At 36.3% G+C, this 22,770-nt stretch overlaps 1 protein-coding gene across 1 annotated transcript in view; it reads right to left on the bottom strand.

Annotated features, from left to right (window-relative positions):
* The window catches only part of LOC121389705, a 210,274-nt gene that overhangs the window by 161,937 nt on the left and 25,567 nt on the right, over positions 1-22,770 (bottom strand). Inside the window, exons 11-18 of the mRNA XM_041521356.1 lie at positions 19,000-19,169; positions 17,194-17,464; positions 13,505-13,814; positions 11,465-11,667; positions 7,713-7,882; positions 5,982-6,249; positions 5,467-5,606; positions 758-950 (exon numbers count right to left, since the gene is read on the bottom strand). Coding sequence (XP_041377290.1) covers positions 758-950; positions 5,467-5,606; positions 5,982-6,249; positions 7,713-7,882; positions 11,465-11,667; positions 13,505-13,814; positions 17,194-17,464; positions 19,000-19,169 — 1,725 coding nt within the window. The remainder of the gene's footprint in view (positions 1-757; positions 951-5,466; positions 5,607-5,981; positions 6,250-7,712; positions 7,883-11,464; positions 11,668-13,504; positions 13,815-17,193; positions 17,465-18,999; positions 19,170-22,770) is intronic.

Raw genomic sequence — 22,770 nt, 5'->3', positions numbered from 1 at the left:
GTGGTAAAGTGCTTGCTTGATGTGCAGTTGGTCTAGGATCGATCCCCATCAGTGGGCCCATTGGGTTATGTGTGATTACAATAATACCTAAGGGTGGAACGTAGTCCAGTGGTAAAGTGCTTGCTTGAGTGGTAAAGTGCTTGCTTGATGTGCAGTTGGTCTAGGATCGATCCCCATCAGTGGGCCCATTGGGTTATGTGTGATTACAATAATACCTAAGGGTGGAACGTAGTCCAGTGGTAAAGTGCTTGCTTGATGTGCAGTTGGTCTAGGATCGATCCCCGTATCAGTGGTGCCCATTGGATCGATCCCCATCATGGGCCCATTGAGTTATGTGTGATTACAATAATACCTAAGGGTGGAACGTAGTCCAGTGGTAAAGTGCTTGCTTGATGTGCAGTTGGTCTAGGATCGATCCCCATCAGTGGGCCCATTGAGTTATGTGTGATTACAATAATACCTGAGGGTGGAACGTAGTCCAGTTGTAAAGTGCTTGCTTGATGTGCAGTAGGTCTAGGATCGATCCCCATCAGTGGGCCCATTGGGTTATTTCTTATTGTAGTCAGTGCACCATGACTGGTATTTCAAAAAAACCTGGTATGTGCTATCCTGTCTGTTGGATAGTGCATATAAAAGATCCCATACTACTCATGGAAAAAAAAAAAATTCCTCTTAAAGACTGTCAAAATTACTAAATGGTTGACATCCAATAGCTGATGATTAATAAATAAATGAGTTATATGATTACAAATAATACCTGTCACTCTAAACTTGCGAGTTCTTTTCGATCTGATCACGGAACCATTACTGATCGTGGCTTCGAAATAAAGTTGAACTGCTTCAATAGGTTCACATATGGAGCCAAAGAAACTGCCAAAGCCCTTTGACATATTTATCTGAGCATCTCTGGAGAGGCAGGCAGAATCAGGAAAGGTCTTTGCTGTTACAGTCTGATGAACATAAAACAAAAATCACTGAATATAAGACTTTATCATATGTGTGGGCAGCATTTAGCTCAGTTGGTCGAGTGCTCGCTTAAGGTGCTTAAATCGTTTTGCAGGATCAAACCACCTTGGTGGATCAATTCAACTGATTGTTTTTCTTTCTCCTTCCAACCAGCGCACCACAACTGGTCAAAGACTGGTATGTTCTTTCCTATCTGTGAGAAAGTGCATATAAAAAATACCTTGCTGCATTAGAACTAATGTAGTGGGTTTCCTCTGATGACTACATGCACCACAACTGGTCGAAGGCCGTGGTATGTGCTTTCCTATCTGTGAAAAAGTGCATATAAAAGATCCCAAAGCTGCATTAAGACTAATGTAATGGGTTTTCTTTGATGACTATGTGTCCAAATTACCAAATGTTTGACATCCAATAGCTGATGATTAATTAATCAATGCACTCTAGTGGTGTCGTCAAACAAAACAAACTTCTTCCATCAAATGTCGTCAAGTGTGATAGAAAAGGTATATGCCGCATATGATGGAGTCTTTTTCTTTCATCAATTCAATAGATAAACTATTATTTTACACAAACAGACAAAGATGGGTGAAAATGTAACTTCTTTATTTGACCATTTTATCATAAACTACACTATCATATTTGCCATGTCTATTTTATGTGTTAATATAATTTAACACTACAAATTAACGAGATAGCTTTTATAATGAAGGTTCTAATAACAAAATGTTAACCTATAACTGTTGTTTGATGGCCTCAGATCACCACCTCAAATTAATATCATGTCATACATGTATATTACCAATGACGTATCACTCTCTATGTTAAACGCAATGACGTCATAGCCTATGAAAGATAGATTTATTCCATATGGGCTGACATCATGGAATGGATCTGTCTTGCATTGCTAAGGATGGGAGAAAGGAAAATTTTGAAGTACATGTAGATACATATACATATACGGAAACATTATAGTAAGAGAACAGCCATTTAAAATTTGTTAAAGTACATGAAATGCAGTGTTCAATTAAATCAAAAATTCAAACCCATAACCCTCTAGTAGCTACGGGCAACTTATGATCTGTTGTGGTTTTATTATGTACCCTCAAATTATTTTCTGGCAGAAAGCTACCCAAACATCCCTAACCAATATTCATTCATTCAATCATTTATACTTATTTTCGTGCTTATATCCAATTAAAGTTCAAGCACACTGTCCTGGGCACACACAGTTATCTGGGCTGTCTTGTCAGGAAAGAGGGTTAATTGTTAGTTGTTAGCGGTTAGTGAGAGATAAGTCGGTGTGGTGGCCTTACACTTAATGTTATAACTCGCTCTGGGTGGGAGCCGGTACCTGGCTGCGAACCCAGGTCAGTCAGGTCAGGTCAGGTCATAGGGTTTAATGTGCACATTCAGAGCCAGCTGTCGTAGGGCACGTCTGTCATGGGTGCAGGTGTCAACTTATGCCAGCTTGTCCACCCAATACCTACCAGCCTCATGTACAATGGCTTCACCACGACACCACCGAGGCTGGTCCCAAACTGACAATCAGAGTATAACAGATCTATGAGAAAGTGTGAGTGGTCAGCCACGACTTGATGAAGATTTGGGGGTGGAGTTTAGCTCAGTCAGTTCAATGGTCGCTTGAGGTGCTTGCGTCACAGGATCGAACCACCTCGGTGGATCAATTCAACTGGTTGGGTTTTTTCTCGTTCCAACCAATGCACCACAACTGGTCATATTAAGGTCGTGGTATGTGCTTTCTTGTCTGTGGGAAAGTGCATATAAAAAGATCCCTTGCTGCATTAGGAAAAATGTAGCAGCTTTCCTCTGATGACAAGTCAGAATTACCAAATGTTTGACAACCAACAGCCGATGATTAATTAATCAATGTGCTCCAGTGGCGTTATTAAACAAAACAAACTTTAAATTTTTAATGAAGACTTCACCAAAAGTTACAATTAATATAATATACTACAAAGTAGATGCAGCAGCAGATAAAAAAACCACATACCCAAAAACAAAAACATACATTCAGGCTTTCTGCCAAAAAATAATTTGAAAGTATATGTAATAAAAACAAAACAGACCATAAGTTCCCCATCATGTTCTATAGGTGGTTATGTGTCTGAAATCTTTCTCGTTCCAGCCAATGCACCATGACTGGTATATCAAAGGCCGTGGTATGTGCTATCCTTTCTGTGGGATGGTGCATATAATAGAACCCTTGCTACTAATGGAAAAATGTAGTGCGTTTCCTCTCTGAGACTGTATGTCAAAATAACCAAATGCTTGACATCCAACAGCCGATGATTAATAAATCAATGTGTTCTAGTGGTGTCGTTAAACAAAACAAGTGTTGTGTCTGAAATTAGGGCTCAAATTTAGCAGCGGCCATGCGGCAAATTCCTACAGTGCCCTAGTCATATGTTCTAATGCCCTGAAATGTAAACACATTCTTACGGCCAAACTGGCAATTTAATGCCTTATTTTACATGTTAGTAATTGGTCATCATACACAAACACAACTCATGAAAGTCGTTTTATTACAACATAAATGAAACTGTTCACACTTATTTATTTTGAATAGCTGGGTGCTGTTGTTTTATATTATTATTAATACACGGCTGCCTTGTTGTCCTGTATTTTGGCCATATATAATGCCATACAAAATCTCCATCAGTCTAAGCCAAATGGCCTTGCCCTCTTATCTACCAACCGGCCTCGGTGGCGTCGTGGCAGGCCATCGGTCTACAAGCTGGCAGGTACTGGGTTCGGATCCCAGTCGAGGCATGGGATTTTTAATCCAGATACCGACTCCAAACCCTGAGTGAGTGCTCCGCAAGGCTCAATGGGTAGGTGTAAACCACTTGCACTGACCAGTGATCCATAACTGGTTCAACAAAGGCCATGGTTTGTGCTATCCTGCCTGTGGGAAGCGCAAATAAAAGATCCCTTGCTGCCAATCGGAAGAGTAGCCCATGTAGTGGCGACAGCGGGTTTCCTCTCAAAATCTGTGTGGTCCTTAACCATATGTCTGACGCCATATAACCGTAAATAAAATGTGTTGAGTGCGTCGTTAAATAAAACATTTCTTTCTTTCTTTCTTTCTTATCTACCAAATTTGAGGCCTGTGAAATGTTTCAATATTGGACGTTGCATTTCATGTGTTTTGACAAATTTTAAATGGCAGTTCAAGGGTTCGATCTCAGCAGTCACCCCAGGCAACTGAAAATACCAACAGGCAAGTCAAACCTCTGTCCCAGGTTACCTGCCAGAGGACAAAATAATTTATTGACAATCACTGAATGTTCAGATTTATATTCATCATAGTGATGTGCGGATAACTGTGGAATCAGTTTGATTTTGGTTACAGGAAAGAAAAGCAAAACAAATCTGTAACTGTGGCAGAGTTTGGAAAACCCTGTTTGTCTGTGAACATAATGCCTATTTTACCACATCCACATGATATTTTCTTATGCCCGTATGTCTTCTGCAAAAGTCGTTCATGTTTATTATTTGTTTGAACTATAATTTGTACCCATGCACAGGCCTACTTTATTATTTGTACCCGTAAGATATTTCGAGTGGGTTTTTCAATATTAGCTATTTTCGTTAATTTCCGAGACAAAAGATAGATTCACTGTTAACACTGCGATCAGAAAATATTTGTTTGTATCAAAATAGAATTAAGATAAATTGTTTGTTAAAGTTAATCCAGATTACAAACGAACACAATTATCATGTCGGCCGTCCTTATTGTATTATGTGACATTACTCAAGTACTTCTGATATTGACCCATTTGAAATAACTCGGTCGTTTGATTCTTACTTACACTTCGGCCGAGGTGTGCAAAATAAAACCATGATGACAAATAGTTTATTTTATATATGAAATTTTTTTCTTCACAGAATTGGAGGGCAAGAACCTCGGGTTAGTAATAATATCTCACAGGCGTTAGAAGGTGCCAAAAAGGGGAGGGGGGGGGGCGCGCACACACACACACATATAAATAAATATATGTATAAATATATATATATATTTTTTAATCGCTGCAGTGTATCTGTAGGCTAATGTATTTAGATATATGGGGGAAAAAAAAAAAAATGTGAGGGAAAGAATCTGCATGGCTAACTATGTTTTAAGTGAATGGTATTTTATTTTATTGACCGACACAAAAAATAATATTGTTCTATGTCTAAAATAATGTTTTCTCATAGTATGTGTTGTTTGGATAATGATAAATGTATTTACTTTACAATTTGAAACAAATTAAGTCAAACAAGTGAAAACCCCCAAGGGCAAGTGAAAGTGCTGTCAACACAAAAAAAATTCTTATTAGCGAACACCGAGTTCTCTTACTATCATCTATATAAGAATTGTAAAATATACACATTAATTTCCAAAATTTTAAGGTACATAATTTTATCCTTTCTACCCTCTGGCAGAAACCCTGACATTTGTTTTTTCAATTCCCTGTCATTGTTTTTACCTTAACTTACCAATGCTGAATCTTTGCCAAAAAAGATTCTTTTCCCATTATCATCTTTTATTTCCACTACAACCTTCAAAGACAGAGGGATGTTAGCTCCAATTTCCGTAAAACCTGTTGACGACACTGATAGCATTGATGCACTTTGACCTAAAATAATAGACAGAAAGTGTGAAAGAATAAATATGATAAGTAGAATAAAGTTTTTAATCTGAATTAGATATACTATCATAACTTCCCAAAATGCTCATCTGAAAAACACATTTTTAAGTATATACCATCAATAAATTAAAGTCACTAGGCCTAATAAATCAATGTGCTCTAGTGGTGTCGTTAAACAAAACAAACTTTAAACTGTCGAACGGTTGTATAGTTTATGTGTGCCAGCCATAAAATTATGATTCTTTTGTGAAAGGGGAACAGATAGTTATTGTGTCTAGCTCCATCTGCCCTGTTGTGGGAGGTTACAGTACAAACAGTACACTGTGCACACTTGTGAAAATGTTCATAAGAAATGTATTTTACCTGTGACACTAAATTGTCGAGAAAAAACAATGGGATCTGTTACTTGTTTTCCACCATCACCAACAAAATCCTGGAATATTCCATAAGCATTTTGATGTCGATACCACCAATGTCCTATTCTGACAAGAGTGGCATTGAATTTCAAACCAGTATGAATGGTGTTAATATGGATATTTGAGAAAGTCACTATTCCTGCTGTGGCTCTTTTCATAACCACAAAGTCTTTATACTTAGAACTTTGTCTAACTCTTGGACCACTCATCCATACCTGGAAATGAATAGAATGGTTTTGAACAAAATTAAGCAGAAACAAAAAAACAAAAAAGCCCCAAAAAAAGCAACCAGTATTACATGAAATTTAAATATTTTGCTGACAAATGCATCAGAGAAAACCCTCTACATTTTTCCATTTGGGGCAAGGGATCTTTTATAAATTATATGCACTATCCCACAGACAGGATATCACATACCACAGCCTTTGATATGCCAGGCTGTGGTATGTGCATATAAAAGATCCCTAGCTACTAATGGAAAAACGTAGCGGGTTTTCTTTCTAAGACTTTATGTAAAAATTACCAAATGTGTGACATCCAATAGCTGGTGATTCATAAATCAGTGTGCTCTAGTGGTAATGTTAAACAAAACAAACTTTAACTTTCATTGCCCCATAAAGATCTTCTTAATTTGCCTGTTGTGTCCCATGTTTTCTAGGCGTTCTAATGGGACGGACTACATGTATAGTCATTATGATTTGGCAACACACAAATGACATCACATACATGTAGTTAGAATTTTAAAAGTTTGAGTTTACCCCTCTCTGTTTTTGTTTTTAAATGTTGTAATAAACTGTTATTTTCAACAGAATGAACAGAATTATGTTTTTTGAAAACTATCTGTGAATGTGAATAAAATACAGTTTTTGCAATACTCAAAACAGTGTGTGAAGTGCATTACATGTACATTATTTCTATATAAGCATGTGTGTGTATAGATATCAAAAACAAAAGGCTTGTAGAGAAAAAGTAGCGTATGTACAAAATAGAATAACAAACTCATTACAAATTATTATCAAATTTATGTTGAAATAAAAATTTGATAATATAGTGCAAGGGATCTTTATATGCACCATCACAGACAGGATAGCACATACCACAACCTTTGATATACTAGTTGTGGTGCACTGGCTGGAGTGATAGCACATACCATGACCTTTGATATACTAGTCAGGTGCAATGGCTGGAGTGAAAACAGCACAATCGGCCCACAAACTGGGATTGATCCCAGACCAACCGCAAATCAAGTGAGCTCTTTACCACTGGGCTATGTCCCTCCCCTTTTTTCAGCAAAGAGTTAGATAACTCACATAAATGATCAACATGGAATTAAAAAGTCAGATTTCTATCATTGGAAGACTCTCATGTTGGAATAAGGCCTTACTAATCATAATTTTAACATTCTGCAACATACATGTATCACCTGTTTGCAAAATTTGTACTTAAGATAATTGTACAAATTCTGGAACATCACCTGTTTACAGAATTCCTACTTAAGATAATTTTACAAATTCTGGAACATCACCTGTTTACAGAATTCCTACTTAAGATAATTTTACAAATTCTGGAACATCACCTGTTTGAAGAATTCCTACTTAAGATAATTTTACAAATTCTGGAACATCACCTGTTTGAAGAATTCCTACTTAAGATAATTTTACAAATTCTAGAACATCACCTGTTTGCTGGATTCCCAAGATACTCTGAGATTAACCTGTGCTGTGGAATCGAGACCGGTGGTCACAATGTTTTTGTTGATATCCAGTATTTGAAGTGAAACATCAAATGGACTGTTTGCTACAACTGTGGTGGGAAAATCTTTTGAAAAGGTTATGGTCCACGCAGGAGCTGTAATAACAATAATAATGATAATGATAATAATAACAAGCATTAATTTCTGAGAATACTGATAAAGCAATACATGTCCCCTACCATGCAGGCCCAACACATTTTCGTATCTCCTAAATTCGAAGGCCTGTAAAAAGTCTGGTTAAATCATCATAAAAGTCAAACTTGATCTGTAACAGTACATAATAAAGCTATACACATGGTTCATACAGGCAAGGACCCATAAAATTCAAGCACTTTTCAAGGACCTACCTTATGTTTTCAAGGACCATAAATACAAACCTTAACCAGCCTTTTCAAACAATGTTTTTTAATAGACTTGAATAACTGAGCTATGCTGAAGCTTGCAGTATCCACTTTGTTTTTTCTGTTTTTCGCTGTTTTCATGCGATTTAATAGCCCGAGTACTCTGACTGTAAGAGAGCTAGAAGGACATTTGGACATAAATACGCTCTCATTACAGTCAGAGACCAAGCTATGTATTTTTTTGGCAATTCCCGACAACCAAAAAGTTGGTAAAGATTTCCACTCTAATATCACAACAATCCTATGTTTGACATTAAATACTTTTACATCGATCATTTTCGAGTTAATTGATTTTACAAAATCCACATATTAATCACTAATACACACACTACAGAAAGAAACCCGACAGCACCCACATTCAGATAAGCTTCGGCAAACTCCGGACAGCAGAATTCTAAGTTCGCCGACCTATATCGTGACGTTGCGTCACATGATCGCCCACTCAGCCATTCCGTCTACTAGGCGGAATCGCCCAGTGGGCGATCACATGATCTACGTCACGAAATAGGTCACCGAGCTTTGTAATTCTTGCGACGGAGTGTCACGAAGCGTAGCTGAATCTGAGTGCTGTCGGATTTCTTTCTGTACTGTGTGTATTAGTGATTAATATGTGGATTTTTTTTAATCAATTAACTCGAAAATGATCGATGTAAAAGTATTTAACGTCAAACATAGGATTGTTGTGATATTAGAGCGGAAATCTTTGCCAACTTTTTGGTTGTCGGGAATTGCCAAAAAATACATAGCTTGGTCTCTGACTATAATGAGAGCATATTTATGTCCAAATGTCCGTCTAGCTCTCTCTGATCCACGCATATTTTCGACACCATGTTTTGTTAAAAACACACTTTCCACTAGGCATGTTTAAATTTGAACATGTGCTTGCAAAAACTTCAAAATCTAAGTGATTCAATGCCATCTCGCCTGACTATTGTTTGCAGTTCTCAAAACGAGGCTATTACGCTCGTCAATAATCGGTAAATCTCGGCTGAGGCATTCGGAACATAGCATTTGTCCCGGAATGGGCCGAGTACATTCGGGTCGCGGAACGTCGCGAGTGATGGAATGAAAGTGCGAACACGGAAGTAAAAATGCTAAATTTCTTTCGAGATTGTTGCATAATTTCTGGTTAAAATGACGCGCTAGTCGCACTGACATGAAATTTAAGCACTTTTCAAGCACTTTTGCACTTTGCAAGGACTTTCCAAGCACTTTTTCCCAAAAAGGTGAAAATAACTCCTAAATTCAAGCACTTTTCAAGACCGTGCGAACCATGATACACAAAATTTCAGCTCAATATCTTGAGACACTGCAAAAAACTAAAAGTCTGAAAAACAAATTTTCATATCTCCTAAATTCAAGAGTCCTAAGTCAAAAATGGCTATATCACCACGGAAGTCAAACTTGATCTATAACAGATCATGTTAAAGCTATATACAAAATGTTAGCTCAATATCTTGAGACATTGCAAAAAAAAAACTAAGTCTGAAAAACAAATTTTCTTATCTCCTACATTCAAGGGTCATAACTCTGTCAAAAATGGGTAAATAACCACGAAAGTCAACCTTGATCTATAACAGCTATACACTAAACTTCAGCTCAATATCTCAAGGCAAAAAGCATCTGAAAAACTATTGGTGGGACAGATGGATGGTTGGACAGACAGACAGACAGACAGACAGACAGACAGAAGGATGCAGATGAAACCTATAGTCCCCTCCAGTTGGACCGGTAGGGGACTAACAAGCATTCTGAGAGTATATACTGCTAAAGAAATACATGTCACCTAGCGTGCCCAACACATTTTTGTATCTCCTACATTCAAGGGCCATAATTCTGTGAAAAATTGTAAATTGCCATGAAAGTCAAACTTGTTCCGTAACAGTACATGATAAAACTATACACAAAATTTCTACTCAATATCTTAAAGTATAGTAAAAAACAAAGAGATGAAAAGACAATTTCATATCTCCTAAATTCAAGGGCCATAATTCTGTCAAAAAAATGGGTAAATCACCATGCAAGTCAAACCTAATCCGTAACAGTACATGATAAAGCTATACACAAAATTTCAGCTCAATATCTCAAAGCATTGTGGAAAAAACCCAGTCGGAAACTATACGTGGGACAGACAGATGGACAAACAGACAGAAGGACAAACAGACAGAAGGACTAATAAGATAAAACCTATAGGCTCCTACAGCTGGACTGGTAGGGGACTAACAAACAATAACGATATAGATTGAATGTTACAACAAAATAAACTGTGCTTATAAAATGTTTAGGAAAGGAAATGTTTATTTTTTATTTAACGACGGCCTCAACACATTTTATTTACAGTTATATGGCGTCAGACATATGGTTAAGGACCACACATATATTGAGAGAGGAAACCCGCTGTCGCCACTTCATGGACTACTCTTTTTCGATTAGCAGCAAGGGATCTTTTATATGCACCATCCCACAGACAGGGTAGCACATACCACAGCCTTTGATACACCAGTCGTGGTGCACTGGCTGGAACGAGAAATAGCCCAATAGGCCCACCGACAGGGATCATTGTAGGACAGACAGATGGACAGACAGACAGAAGGACTGAGATAAAACGTATAATCTCCTCCAGATGGACCAGTAGGCGACTAATAAATAATAACAATATATATTGAATCTTACAACAAAATAAACCGTGCTTATAAAACGTTGAGTTTAGACTCAATCTTTAATGATGTCACACGCATACAATTTGAATGGCTTTGTCATGACATTGGTGTCTCAGACTCTATGTCTAAACACTAAATATTGTATAAACACCAGGCCAGAAGAGATTGGTGAAGTGAACATTTTACGGATACATTTTGTAATGTTTTGTCATGTTCCGCGTTCATTTGGAAAAGGTTAAAAATTTTACACTTGGTTCTAATCGTAATGTTTTTTTTATCAAATAATACTAGTTCTGTTAATATGTTTTAAGCAAAACAATTGAATATTTTCATTAAAAACATGATATAATTAAGTAAAGAATAATTAATGTGTCAGTTATGTTAAAATGAATGTAATAATGAATAATACTAGACACAGCCCGTGCCCAAGTACCCGAGTACCCATGGAGACCCCATCCTTAGCTAGCACCATTTTAGGAGACTGGTCTTCAACATGCCGTGATTTTATTCATGACAAAGACTAACGTCGAAACCATAACATATTCACTTTCAATTCATATTAAAAGACTGGCAATTTGTCAAAAAACAACTTAATTAAATACTCTGTTTTACTTACTTTCAACGAGCACAGGATTTGTGGCTTTTTCCACAGTGGTGGAGGTAGGCAAGGTAACTGTGATCTTGAACACACGTTTTTTAGCTGGGTGGTTATGGCTACTGCGGTGATAGTGAAATAAACCCTCCAATGACAGATGGCCATTTGTTACTATCAGATTTTTCTTCAATGTGGTTGGGTTGTTTTTGTCACCACAATAAAACCTGAAAATAATTTCAGTTATTTAAGGATTATCTGTTATTTCTTTTACGTTCATCGGGGTATGAAAAAAAAAAAAATCATCCGCAAACTGAATCGACGAAGCCATTCTCACATAAGTTTGCAGATACATTTTTTTTTTCATACCCAGATGAACGTAAAAGAAATAACAGACAATACTTATAATTAAATTTGAAACATACTTACTAATAATAACATTAAAAGTTCATATTTATTTTGAATTATTTACGAATTACCAATATAAAATGACGTCATCAGGTATGATGTTCCTTGATGACGTAACTTTTACATTCATCAGGAAATAAACAAACTCCCGTTGCTACAGCTGGACCAATGGGATGACGTTATATTGTAATGAATGCAATGGAAATTCAATTATAACATTGTGTAATATGTAATATGGTGCATGTGACATAAAATTAACACTATATAGTGATAATTTAGTTCGTGTATCAGTTATGCAATTTCCAATCTATATGAAAAACAAATTAGTTACCTAAGAAAGGGCACCATTAAAATCTCAAAATAAAGTACCCATCGGTATTTAAGCAAATTTATGTACTCCCTTTATACCTTTTTTCTTACACACCTGTTGGTGAAAACGTCATTTAATTGTTATTTATGATAACACATATTTACAAAATGTATAACACATAAAAGTGTGATAACAATTTAAAGACATATGATTGGCTGCTCCTTGGTGATGGTCATGCATGTCGCCAATGCCTTACCAATCCAATAAAAAATAAAACAAGATTGAAATTGGGTGCTCTGTGACGTATAAGTTAACAGTAAGCAAGGACCGTAAATAGCTTTTGGTTGGAAAAGTCGTTTAAATTAATTTTGTACTTGTTTTTTGAGGATTTCTAAGAAATAGAATGCTACATTCGTGTCAGTTAGATACTACTTATCTTACAACTTGCTTAAAAATGAATCCAACTCACTTTTGCTCATTAAACACGTTTTAAAACAACTCGTCTTAAGACAAATGGAATCTAGCAGCCACTCATGTACATGTAATATTCTCTATATAATTTGCAAATGAAGTTTGTTGTGTTTAACAACACCACTAGAGCACAATGATTTATTAACCATTGGCTGTTGGATGTCAAACATTGATAATTCTGACATAGTCTGAGTGGAAACCCATTACATTTTTCCATTGGTAGCAAGGGATCTTTTATATGCACTATCCCACAGACAGTATAGCACATACCACAGCCTTTGATATACCAGTCGTGGTTCACCAGCTGGAACGAAAAATAGCCTAATGGGCTCCGGAGAAGGGATCAATCCTAAACTGTCTACACATCAAGCGATCGTTTTACCACTGAGCTACGTCCTGCCCCATATGCAAATGAATGAAGGTTATTATAGTTGATAACTGCCAGCAGTGTTGTCCTATGCATAACTGTTAAAGTCAACTGTGTAGTGAGACCTTAATCTGTAACAGTGTATTATAAAGGTATACACAAAATCTCAGCACAATATCTTGAGACATTGTAAACAAAATTGTCCAGAAAACTATATGTGGGACAAATGGATGGATGAACAGACAGGATGGAGACGAAACCAATAGATGCATCGGAAGGATAGCAATAACTGTTGTCTTGAATACATTATTCCCTTTGGTGAGCACATGGCAGGAAACAAAATGTTCTGGTGTTTGCAATGAATACTTTTGATAGAACTTGTGGAAATTTTCAGATATGTTCAAAGTTTTATATTTACAAGGCTGCCCATTTATCCTCAAAACCCATACAAATGTTTGGCTATATACAATACTGCATGACCATGTTTCTTTCCAAAAAATCTTCTCACCTTAAATCAGACCCTCGGATGTGTTTCCCTTGACATAACATGCCTCCATTTTCCTTCCACTGGTCAACACTTCCTTTAACCTTTCTGTACACGTCAACATCAACTGATTCTACAGTAAAAGGTGCTCTTGCTAAGTCATCATGTTTTTGTACAGTGATGCGAGCACCATGGAGTTGCAAGCTGGCATAAATAGGTTTAATAGTTATCTGATTTAGTGGAACACTGTACACTTTTTTGGAATCCTCTGGAATTATTGCTGGTGGAGAGAGCTTTAAGTCAAAAACAAGGGTGACCTCATCCCATGATTTCTCTGAAATAAAGTAAAATAAAATTACCATTAAGTAGATTGCGCAAGCATCGATCGAATGCCCTGTGCTATTCATGTATCCATTGTTAGAGTAGCCATCGGTAAACTGTGCAAGCTAACGGTGGATCCATTGATGATGCACCATGATCGATGGATGCGCGATTTACCAATGTCTGCACTAAAAAAAAAGATCCATTGATGGTGCAGCATGATCGATTTATCGGTCTACACTAACAAAAGATTCATGATCAATGGATGCATGATTTACTGATGTCTATACTAACAAAAGATCCATTGATGGGGCAGAATGATCAATTTACCAATGTCTACACTAACAAAAGATCCATTGATGGCACATCATGATCGATGGATGGACAATATACCGATGTCTACACAAACAAAAGATCCATTGATGGCGCATCATGATCGATGGATGGACAATTTATCAATGTCTACACAAAAAAAGATCCATCGAAGGCGCACCATGATCAATGGATGGACAATTTACCGATGTCTACACAAACAAAAGATCCATTGATGGCGCACCATGATCGATGGATGCGCGATTTACCGATGTCTACACTAATAAAAGATCCATTGACGGCACAGCATGATCGATTTACCGATGTCTACACTAACAAAAGATCTATTGATGGCACAGCATGATTGATTTACCGATGTCTACACTAACAAAAGATATATTGATGGCACAGCATGATCGATTTACCGATGTCTACACAAACAAAAGATCCATTGATAGCGCACCATGATCGATGGATGCGCGATTTACCGATGTCTACACTAACAAAAGATCCATTGACGGCACAGTATGATCAATTTACCGATGTCTACACTAACAAAAGATCTATTGATGGCACAGCATGATCGATTTACCGATGTCTACACTAACAAAAGATCCATTGATGGTGCAGAATGATTGATTTACCGATGTCTACACTAACAAAAGATCCATTGATGGTGCACCATGATCGATTTACCGATGTCTACACTAACAAAAAATCCATTGATGGTGCAGAATGATTGATTTACCAATGTCTACACTAACAAAAGATCCACTGATGGCACAGAATTATTAATTTACTGATGTCTACACTAACAAAAGATCCATTGACGGCACAGCATGAATGATTTACTGATGTCTACACTAACAAAAGATCCATTGATGGCACAGCATGATTGATTTACTGATGTCTACACTAACAAAAGATCCATTGATGGTGCACCATGATCGATTTACTGATGTCTACACTAACAAAAGATCCATTGATGGTGCACCATGATCGATTTACTGATGTCTACACTAACAAAAGATCCATTGATGGTGCAGAATGATTGATTTACCAATGTCTACACAACCAAAAGATCCATTGATGGCACAGCATGATTGATTTACTGATGTCTACACTAACAAAAGATCCATTGACGGCACAGCATGATTGATTTACTGATGTCTACACTAACAAAAGATCCATTGATGGCACACAATGACTGATTTACTGATGTCTACACTAACAAAAGATCCATTGATGGCACAGCATGATCGATTTACTGATGTCTACACTAACAAAAGATCCATTGATGGCGCACCATGATCGATAGATTCACGATTTACCGATGTCTACACTAACAAAAGATCCATTGATGGTGCACCATGATCGATAGATTCACGATTTACCGATGTCTACACTAACAAAAGATCCATTGATGGCTTCCACAATCAATCGAAGCTTGCACTACCTACTGATGGCTACGCTAACAACACTCCATTGATCAATCAATAGTGCAGATTGGACATTATCAAAGCCAAAAATCTTCACGAGGAAGACAACGTTCTTCACTGTGAGTTAGTATTGCCGTTTGATTTACGTATGACATCTACCAGTAGTGGGAGTGAATTTGCCTTTTTGTAGCAGCTCTACAAATAACAATTTTCATGTAATAATGCATTTTCAGGCTTTGCATTTCACAGAAACGATCGTTTCCAGTAGCGTGTTTGTAATAGAAACCAAAATTAAGTTTCCCATGATTATTATATCGAGGAAGATTATTAAATAAAAATAATATATATATATAATAAACAGTTTCTTATGGGTTGCCACGATCACAAAGCATAGAACCAAGAAAGTGTTTCCCTGGAAATTTTAAATCCTATGGTCTGATTTTGAAAGGTTTTCAGCTGTTAAAATGAAGTTTAGAAATATTATCCTATTCAGGTTTTTAATTTTTTTATTATATTTAAAATGTTTTTCAAACTAGTTAATAAATAATTACATAAATTGATCAATGAATATTTACCAGTTTTCACTCATCCTAAATGTCTGATTCTAAAAAAAGGCTATCAGACAATTAAGAGGCCCATGGGACCTGAATTGCTTACCTGCTGTTAATTTAACTATACCTCTAAAACATTAACCATAGCAATGATATCTCACAAATGGTCATTTGATGACCACTAAATTGACATTAACATAACAAATAAGGATGTGCATACATACATGTACATACATAGAGAATAACTAATTAATGACATCAGATATTGGCTGCGATGGTAAAAATGGGAAATTCCGCGAGACTCTGCCTTGTAGAATTTTTCATTCAGCCTGAACAGGATAAAGCCGATATTCGACATCATTAACTAGTTATTATCTTTATTCTACAGACCATAAAAATTAAGGGGAACAGCTATTATTCCTGTTATTTCAGCTACATTGTTTGATGATGACCTAGAGGTCAAATGAGCTTGCAATGTACATGTAGCTATGCATGTGACATCACACGAGTGACGTCAAAAGTCATATCCTGCTACTATACCTTCAAAACAAAAATACTATCTACAAAATAATTGAAAATCGTTGTGTTAAAATATACATTTTTAAGTTCCAGATACCATGAAAACACATTTTAGGTTTCCTGATATTTCAAAATCTGGACTCCCATACAAAGCTTGGGCGCTTCGCATCCTCTGGCAACTTCACATCCAAAAGGCCCCAGCAAATACCTAGTCGAACCCACCACTCGAAATGCTGGCTACTTGATTGTGACAAGAATTTATTCAGGCGTTGTGTGTGTACGAACATAAGCCCCTTCCCAAAAGACAGTGGTACTAAAAATTCACAATTTCTATGCTAAAAATTCCCAATATATATATTTAATTATGTCTGTTCTAATAAATTAATTTACCAGTGGTGTACGGCATCATTCAGTGGCTTGAAATAATACCCCTAGCATGATTTACTGGCAATAATTTTCCCAATCGGCATCAGACATGGAACCCATAGCACAAAATCCTGGATAAATCAGTGTGTAAAAATGCTGCTAATTATGAGCAGCCTCTAAGATAATAAGAATTGCATTATGTTACCTTTAACATCTACTTGTGGGGAACTAACACTGAACTCTGTTATTGCTGTTCTATAATCGCCGACGTACTCCTGGAATGCTTTGTAAGCATTAGGATGTTTAGACCACTCATTTTCTGCTTTGATGAGAGTGGCCGATAATTTCAAACCAGGTTGAGCCTTCAGTACTGTAACATTTGAGAAAGTCACTATTCCAGCTGAGGCTCTTTTCTGAATCAAGTCATCATCGGACGCAGAACTTGTTGTTTTTGTTTCGGGACTTTTCATCCGCACCTGAAAATTAACAGCAGTTAATTCTAATGAGTTAAGTATTTTAATCATAAGAAATAAATATGAAAGTATTTAGAAAATATAAATATGCTATACAAAAGAAAAGTTAGTTTGTTTTGTTTACAGGTAGGGTCAACTCAAACAAGAGCCTTATGTGTTGGAAAGATGCATACCCGGACCACCAACACATACTGACACTTTAGCAAATGAAAAACGTGTAATTTTAGAGTTAATAAAAAAAAAATTATTCCTGCTAACTGGGGGTTGCCATTTTGTTTCGTTTTTGTGACGTCCGGTGGGATAGCTTGGGGCGAAGTGACATCAGCTCCTGACCATCTCCTATATGTACAATGTAAACAAAAGCAGTAATTTTCGACAAGGCGCTTCTCTTTGATCAATCTGACTTGTAAAACAGCATGAATGACATAATAATATAATAAACTATTTAACTAAATATACTTCAAGTTGCATTAACGGAACAAAATGGGGTTATAGTATTTTTCTCTGTTTAATAATCCAAAGGTAAAATATACACTATTAGGCCTATTGATATGCTACATTGGAGCAAAAACGACAACCCACGATACCCAAGTGATAATTTTCTTTTCCTTGGGACTACGTAATTGGTCAGTTCTGTGGTTTTAGATGGAAAAGTCTACTTAATAGTTTTACAGAACTATTTACAGTAATAAACCATGTCCATTACAATTTTAGGGGCGACAGGTAATATTCCACAATACCGGTATGTATTTTTGTGTCTAGACAGCATCAATTAATTGGCTCGTCTGGTTACCAATCAAATACACACCTGCCAATCAGGAATCACAGGTAGAAGCAACTAACAGCATAGACCAATTAACTAAGAAAACACTCCGTGTATCATTTCAGTACGTAGGTTAATGCATAGGCAAAACATTGTTAATTGTTTCGACTTGTTGTGTAGCCACTTTGACAATGGTATTTTATTTTGTATTGAAAAATAATATATATAGTGCTGGATATACTTATTGCTGGCTTACTGGGATGTGTATTATTACAGAACATTGCAATGTATGACTATTTATCATCCCACAAAAATTAGGTAGATTGTGTTTCTCTAGTTCTAAGGCTCATTCCTGACGTGACGCGTTAAGTATTACGTAACCACCAGCTGGCCAGAGGGCATACTCACTGAGATGGTACAAAATGGCTGCGCCCATTATATATAATAGCCATCACATTTAACCGTTTTATTAATTAACTATACGATTATACGTGTTGATATTAAGCAATAATGTGCATTATATATTGTTGAATATGCATACCAGGCCAAATGCCTTAATTGTCCTCTCCTTTAACAACACCACTAGGACACACTGATTTATTGATCATCGGCTGTGAGATGTCAAGAAAAGTTAAAAGATGATAAACTTGCATAAACTGTTTACAAAACTGCTTCCTATTAAATTTCCTTGTATCGACGTGAGATGTATTCAGAGGTAGAGCACTCACCCAAGATGTGATTTTAGATAATAATTATTAAAATTCAGACACATCACCTGTTGGCCATATTTCGAATGCATGCGGAGATCTATCCATGCTGTGGAATCGGGACCGGTGGTCACAATCTTTTTAGACAAATCCAGTATTTTTAGTGAAACATTAAACGGTTTCTTTTCTACAAGGATGGTTGGAAGGTCTTTAGAAAACTGTATGGTCCATGCAGGAGCTGTAATAATAATAATAATAATAATAATAATAATAATAATTATAAACATAACTGCAAGTGGTAATGATGGATTCCCAATCTATAATAGCTGAACATTGCTGAGACATATTTATAGGTTAATTAATTACAGCAATAATTACCCCCTCCCCTCCAACACACATACACCATACCTCATAGTTGTATCTTATTTAATTACAGCAATAATCCCCCCCCCCCCACAAAAAACATATACGCACACACTGTTACCTATTATTCAGACATATTTATATGTTAATTAATTACAGCAATAATTACCTCCCCTCCAACACACATACACTATCACTCACAGTTGTATCTCATTTAATGACAGCAATAATCCCCCCCTCCCCCCACAACCAACATATACGCACAAACTGTTACCTATTACTGAGACATATTTATATGTTAATTAATTACAGCAATAATTACCTCCCCTCCAACACACATACACTATCATTCATAGTTGTATATTGTTTAATGACAGCAATAATCCCCCCCCCCCCAACAACCAACATATACGCACAAACTGTTACCTATTACTGAGACATATTTATATGTTAATTAATTATAGCAATAATTACCTCCCCTTCCAACACACATACACTATCACTCATAGTTGTATCTTGTTTAATGACAGCAATAATCCCCCCCCCCCCCCCCACAACCAACATATACGCACAAACTGTTACCTATTACTGAGACATATTTACATGTTAATTAATTATAGCAATAATTACCCACCCCAACCCACATACACGCACATACTATCACCTACATGTATTACTCATAGTTATATCTTATTTAATTACAGCAATAATCCTCCCCCAGCAACCAACATATACGAACACACTGTGCCATATTTATATGTTATTTAATTATAGCAATAATTACCCACCCCAACCCACATACACGCACATACTATCACCTACATGTATTACTCATAGTTATATCTTATTTAATTATAGCAATAATTACCCACCCCAACCCACATACCTAACCAACTACTAAATTTCAGCCGAATCGGCTCAGAACTTCATTCACAAACAATAATACTTTTTTTTATAACCATAGGTGACCATTCCTTTAAGACCAGTTACAGCTGTTGATGGCTGACCTCTTTATTACTGCCAATGGTTCAACAGCCCCTGGCCACATGTGGCCTCAGATTACAGTTATCTTCCCATTTGGTTGTCCAAAATCCGGAAGTTTCACCGCGCAAGTAGTCTGCTGTTTGACTGTGATTATTTCATGGCAGACAGCTATGAAGTGGCAACTGTTTGACTGAAGTGACAGGGGATAGCATGTAGTTTGTAAACATGTGTAACTTGTTGACATTGAAGACTTGTTTGTGGTAATTCCGGCCCATGCAAAAGTAGTGCTTTTTGTGTAAAATGGGTGTACTCCGGCCTGGTTTAGAGGGTGTGTCTGTTTAAACCAATATGCTGGGAGAAAGAGCTGGACAACAGGGGTTGTCCTTTTCAGGGTATGTGTCCCCCATGCAGGCAAAGGTACATACAAAACTTCACGGGCCTGCTGATATTAATAAAAATGTTATAGCCACTAAGGCTATATAGAAACATATAGCGAAATTAATTGTGGTCCGAGGCCATGTCTGAAGGAGCTAGCATGCAGGATGTATTGTAGTTAGGCTATTTCATTAAATGTCTTGCCATATTAACAAATAACATTGCACTTGTTTCATATTTTACACATTAATAAAACAGTAAATGATTAATCCTAACATTTAAATTTTATTGATATCACCTTCATAGATTTAAAGATACAAACTGTGCAAATTTTTATTTACAAAATCAATCTGAATTTTTTTTTTTTTTTTTAAATGTAAATAGACAGTTTATTACGCTCTAAACAGTAGATTAAAACAGTGAAAACAATATTGTCATAACTTTAAAAATGAAAAAAAACTGCCTGAAAAGAAGACAAACTTAACATTAGAAATCCCAATTCCCCGGAAGCAAGCAGCGGATTAATTCAATATTTTTACACTTTTATGTAGTTAGACAGTAAAAATTAAATCAAGAATTTCTAGAGGTTTTACAAGTTGACATACAATCCGAAATTCACGACAGAGGCCAATACACATAATTCTTTTATATAATTACTCCCCCTGGTGGGCCTAACTACCTACCAAATTTCACTTATATGGACTACAAAATGACAAAATATTTTTAATACAAAATACAACAAAATTTGCGATTACAGCCAATAAACACAACAATAAATCCCTCCCCACTCCCTCCTCAAAGTACCAACTACATGTTCCTAACAAATTTCAACTAAATAAGCCGAGCACTTTTCTTACAAGATGACACAAACAGAGGCGACAAAAAAAAGAGTTATATATAAAATTTCATCTCAACATCTTCAGGCATTAAAAAAAACAAAGTCCGGAAAACTTTTTCATATCTCTTAAGTTCAAGGGCTATAACTCTGTGAAAAATTGGTAAACTGCCATAAAAAGTTAAAGTTTGTTTTGTTTAACGACACCACTAGATCAAATTGATTGATTAATTATCCACTACTGGATGTCAAACATTTGGTCATTTTGACATATAGTCTTAGAAAGGAAACACGCTACATTTTCCCATTAGTAGCAAGGGGCCCTATGGCGGGAATCAATCTCTTTTACCACTGGGCTACATCCCGTCCCTAACTGCTATGATTTTCAAACTTGTTCTGTAAAAGTATATGATAAGGCTATATACAAAATTTTATTTCAAGATCATCAGGCAAGTCTGGAAAACAAATTTTCATATCTTCTAAATTCAAGGGCCATAACTCTGTGAAAAATGGGTAAATTGCCAGGAAAGTTAAACTTGTTCTGTAACAGTACATTTTAAAGCTATATATAAAATTTCATCTCAACATTTTCAGGTCTAAAATATTTTAAAAACCCACACATTTTCCCATGAAAATACAGTCAAACCCACTTATTTGCATACCCTCGGTGCTGCTCGATTTTGTGCAATTAACCGGGTTAGTCGATTAACCGATAGAGTACCGACTTTCACTTTGTAACAGCCATCCAACTACAAAGTGGCATGGGAGACAGTCTAGCACAATGCGGTACTTCATACCGGAACTATTATAGTTAACACATGTCACATGCAGTTGGATATATATAAATTAAAAAAAATATATATCTATCAATATATATAATAAGCATGACGTTTTTGTTTTAATCTGCCAGACCAGAAATCATTTTTAAAAAACCCAAAAAAACAACGCCTGTCACTGGGTGTCGTTTTCTAAAAACACAAACTTTGTGTATTAAAAAAAACATACTGACCATCCACTAGTGTAAACAAAGTGTATTAGCCATGTAGTTAATGAGATAAACTTGAAACAGAACCATCAAAAAGTTCACCTTTCATCGGTGCACGTGTTTACAAAATGACGTCAGTTTCCGGAATTACCGGGCTGTTGATTGACCGAATGCGCCTTACCATAGAATTACGTGAACTTGTATCAGGTTAAAAGTTATAAATTTGTACCCCCTCAACATGGATTTTGTCAAAAATTAATCCTGTAGTCTAAAGGTTAATATCACAGACAGAATGCC

Source organism: Gigantopelta aegis, chromosome 15, assembly GCF_016097555.1.
Source record: "Gigantopelta aegis isolate Gae_Host chromosome 15, Gae_host_genome, whole genome shotgun sequence".
Taxonomy (NCBI): Eukaryota; Metazoa; Mollusca; class Gastropoda; order Neomphalida; family Peltospiridae; genus Gigantopelta; species Gigantopelta aegis.
The sequence above is the reverse complement of the archived record's forward strand: the minus strand, read 5'-3'. Positions and strand labels throughout refer to the sequence as shown.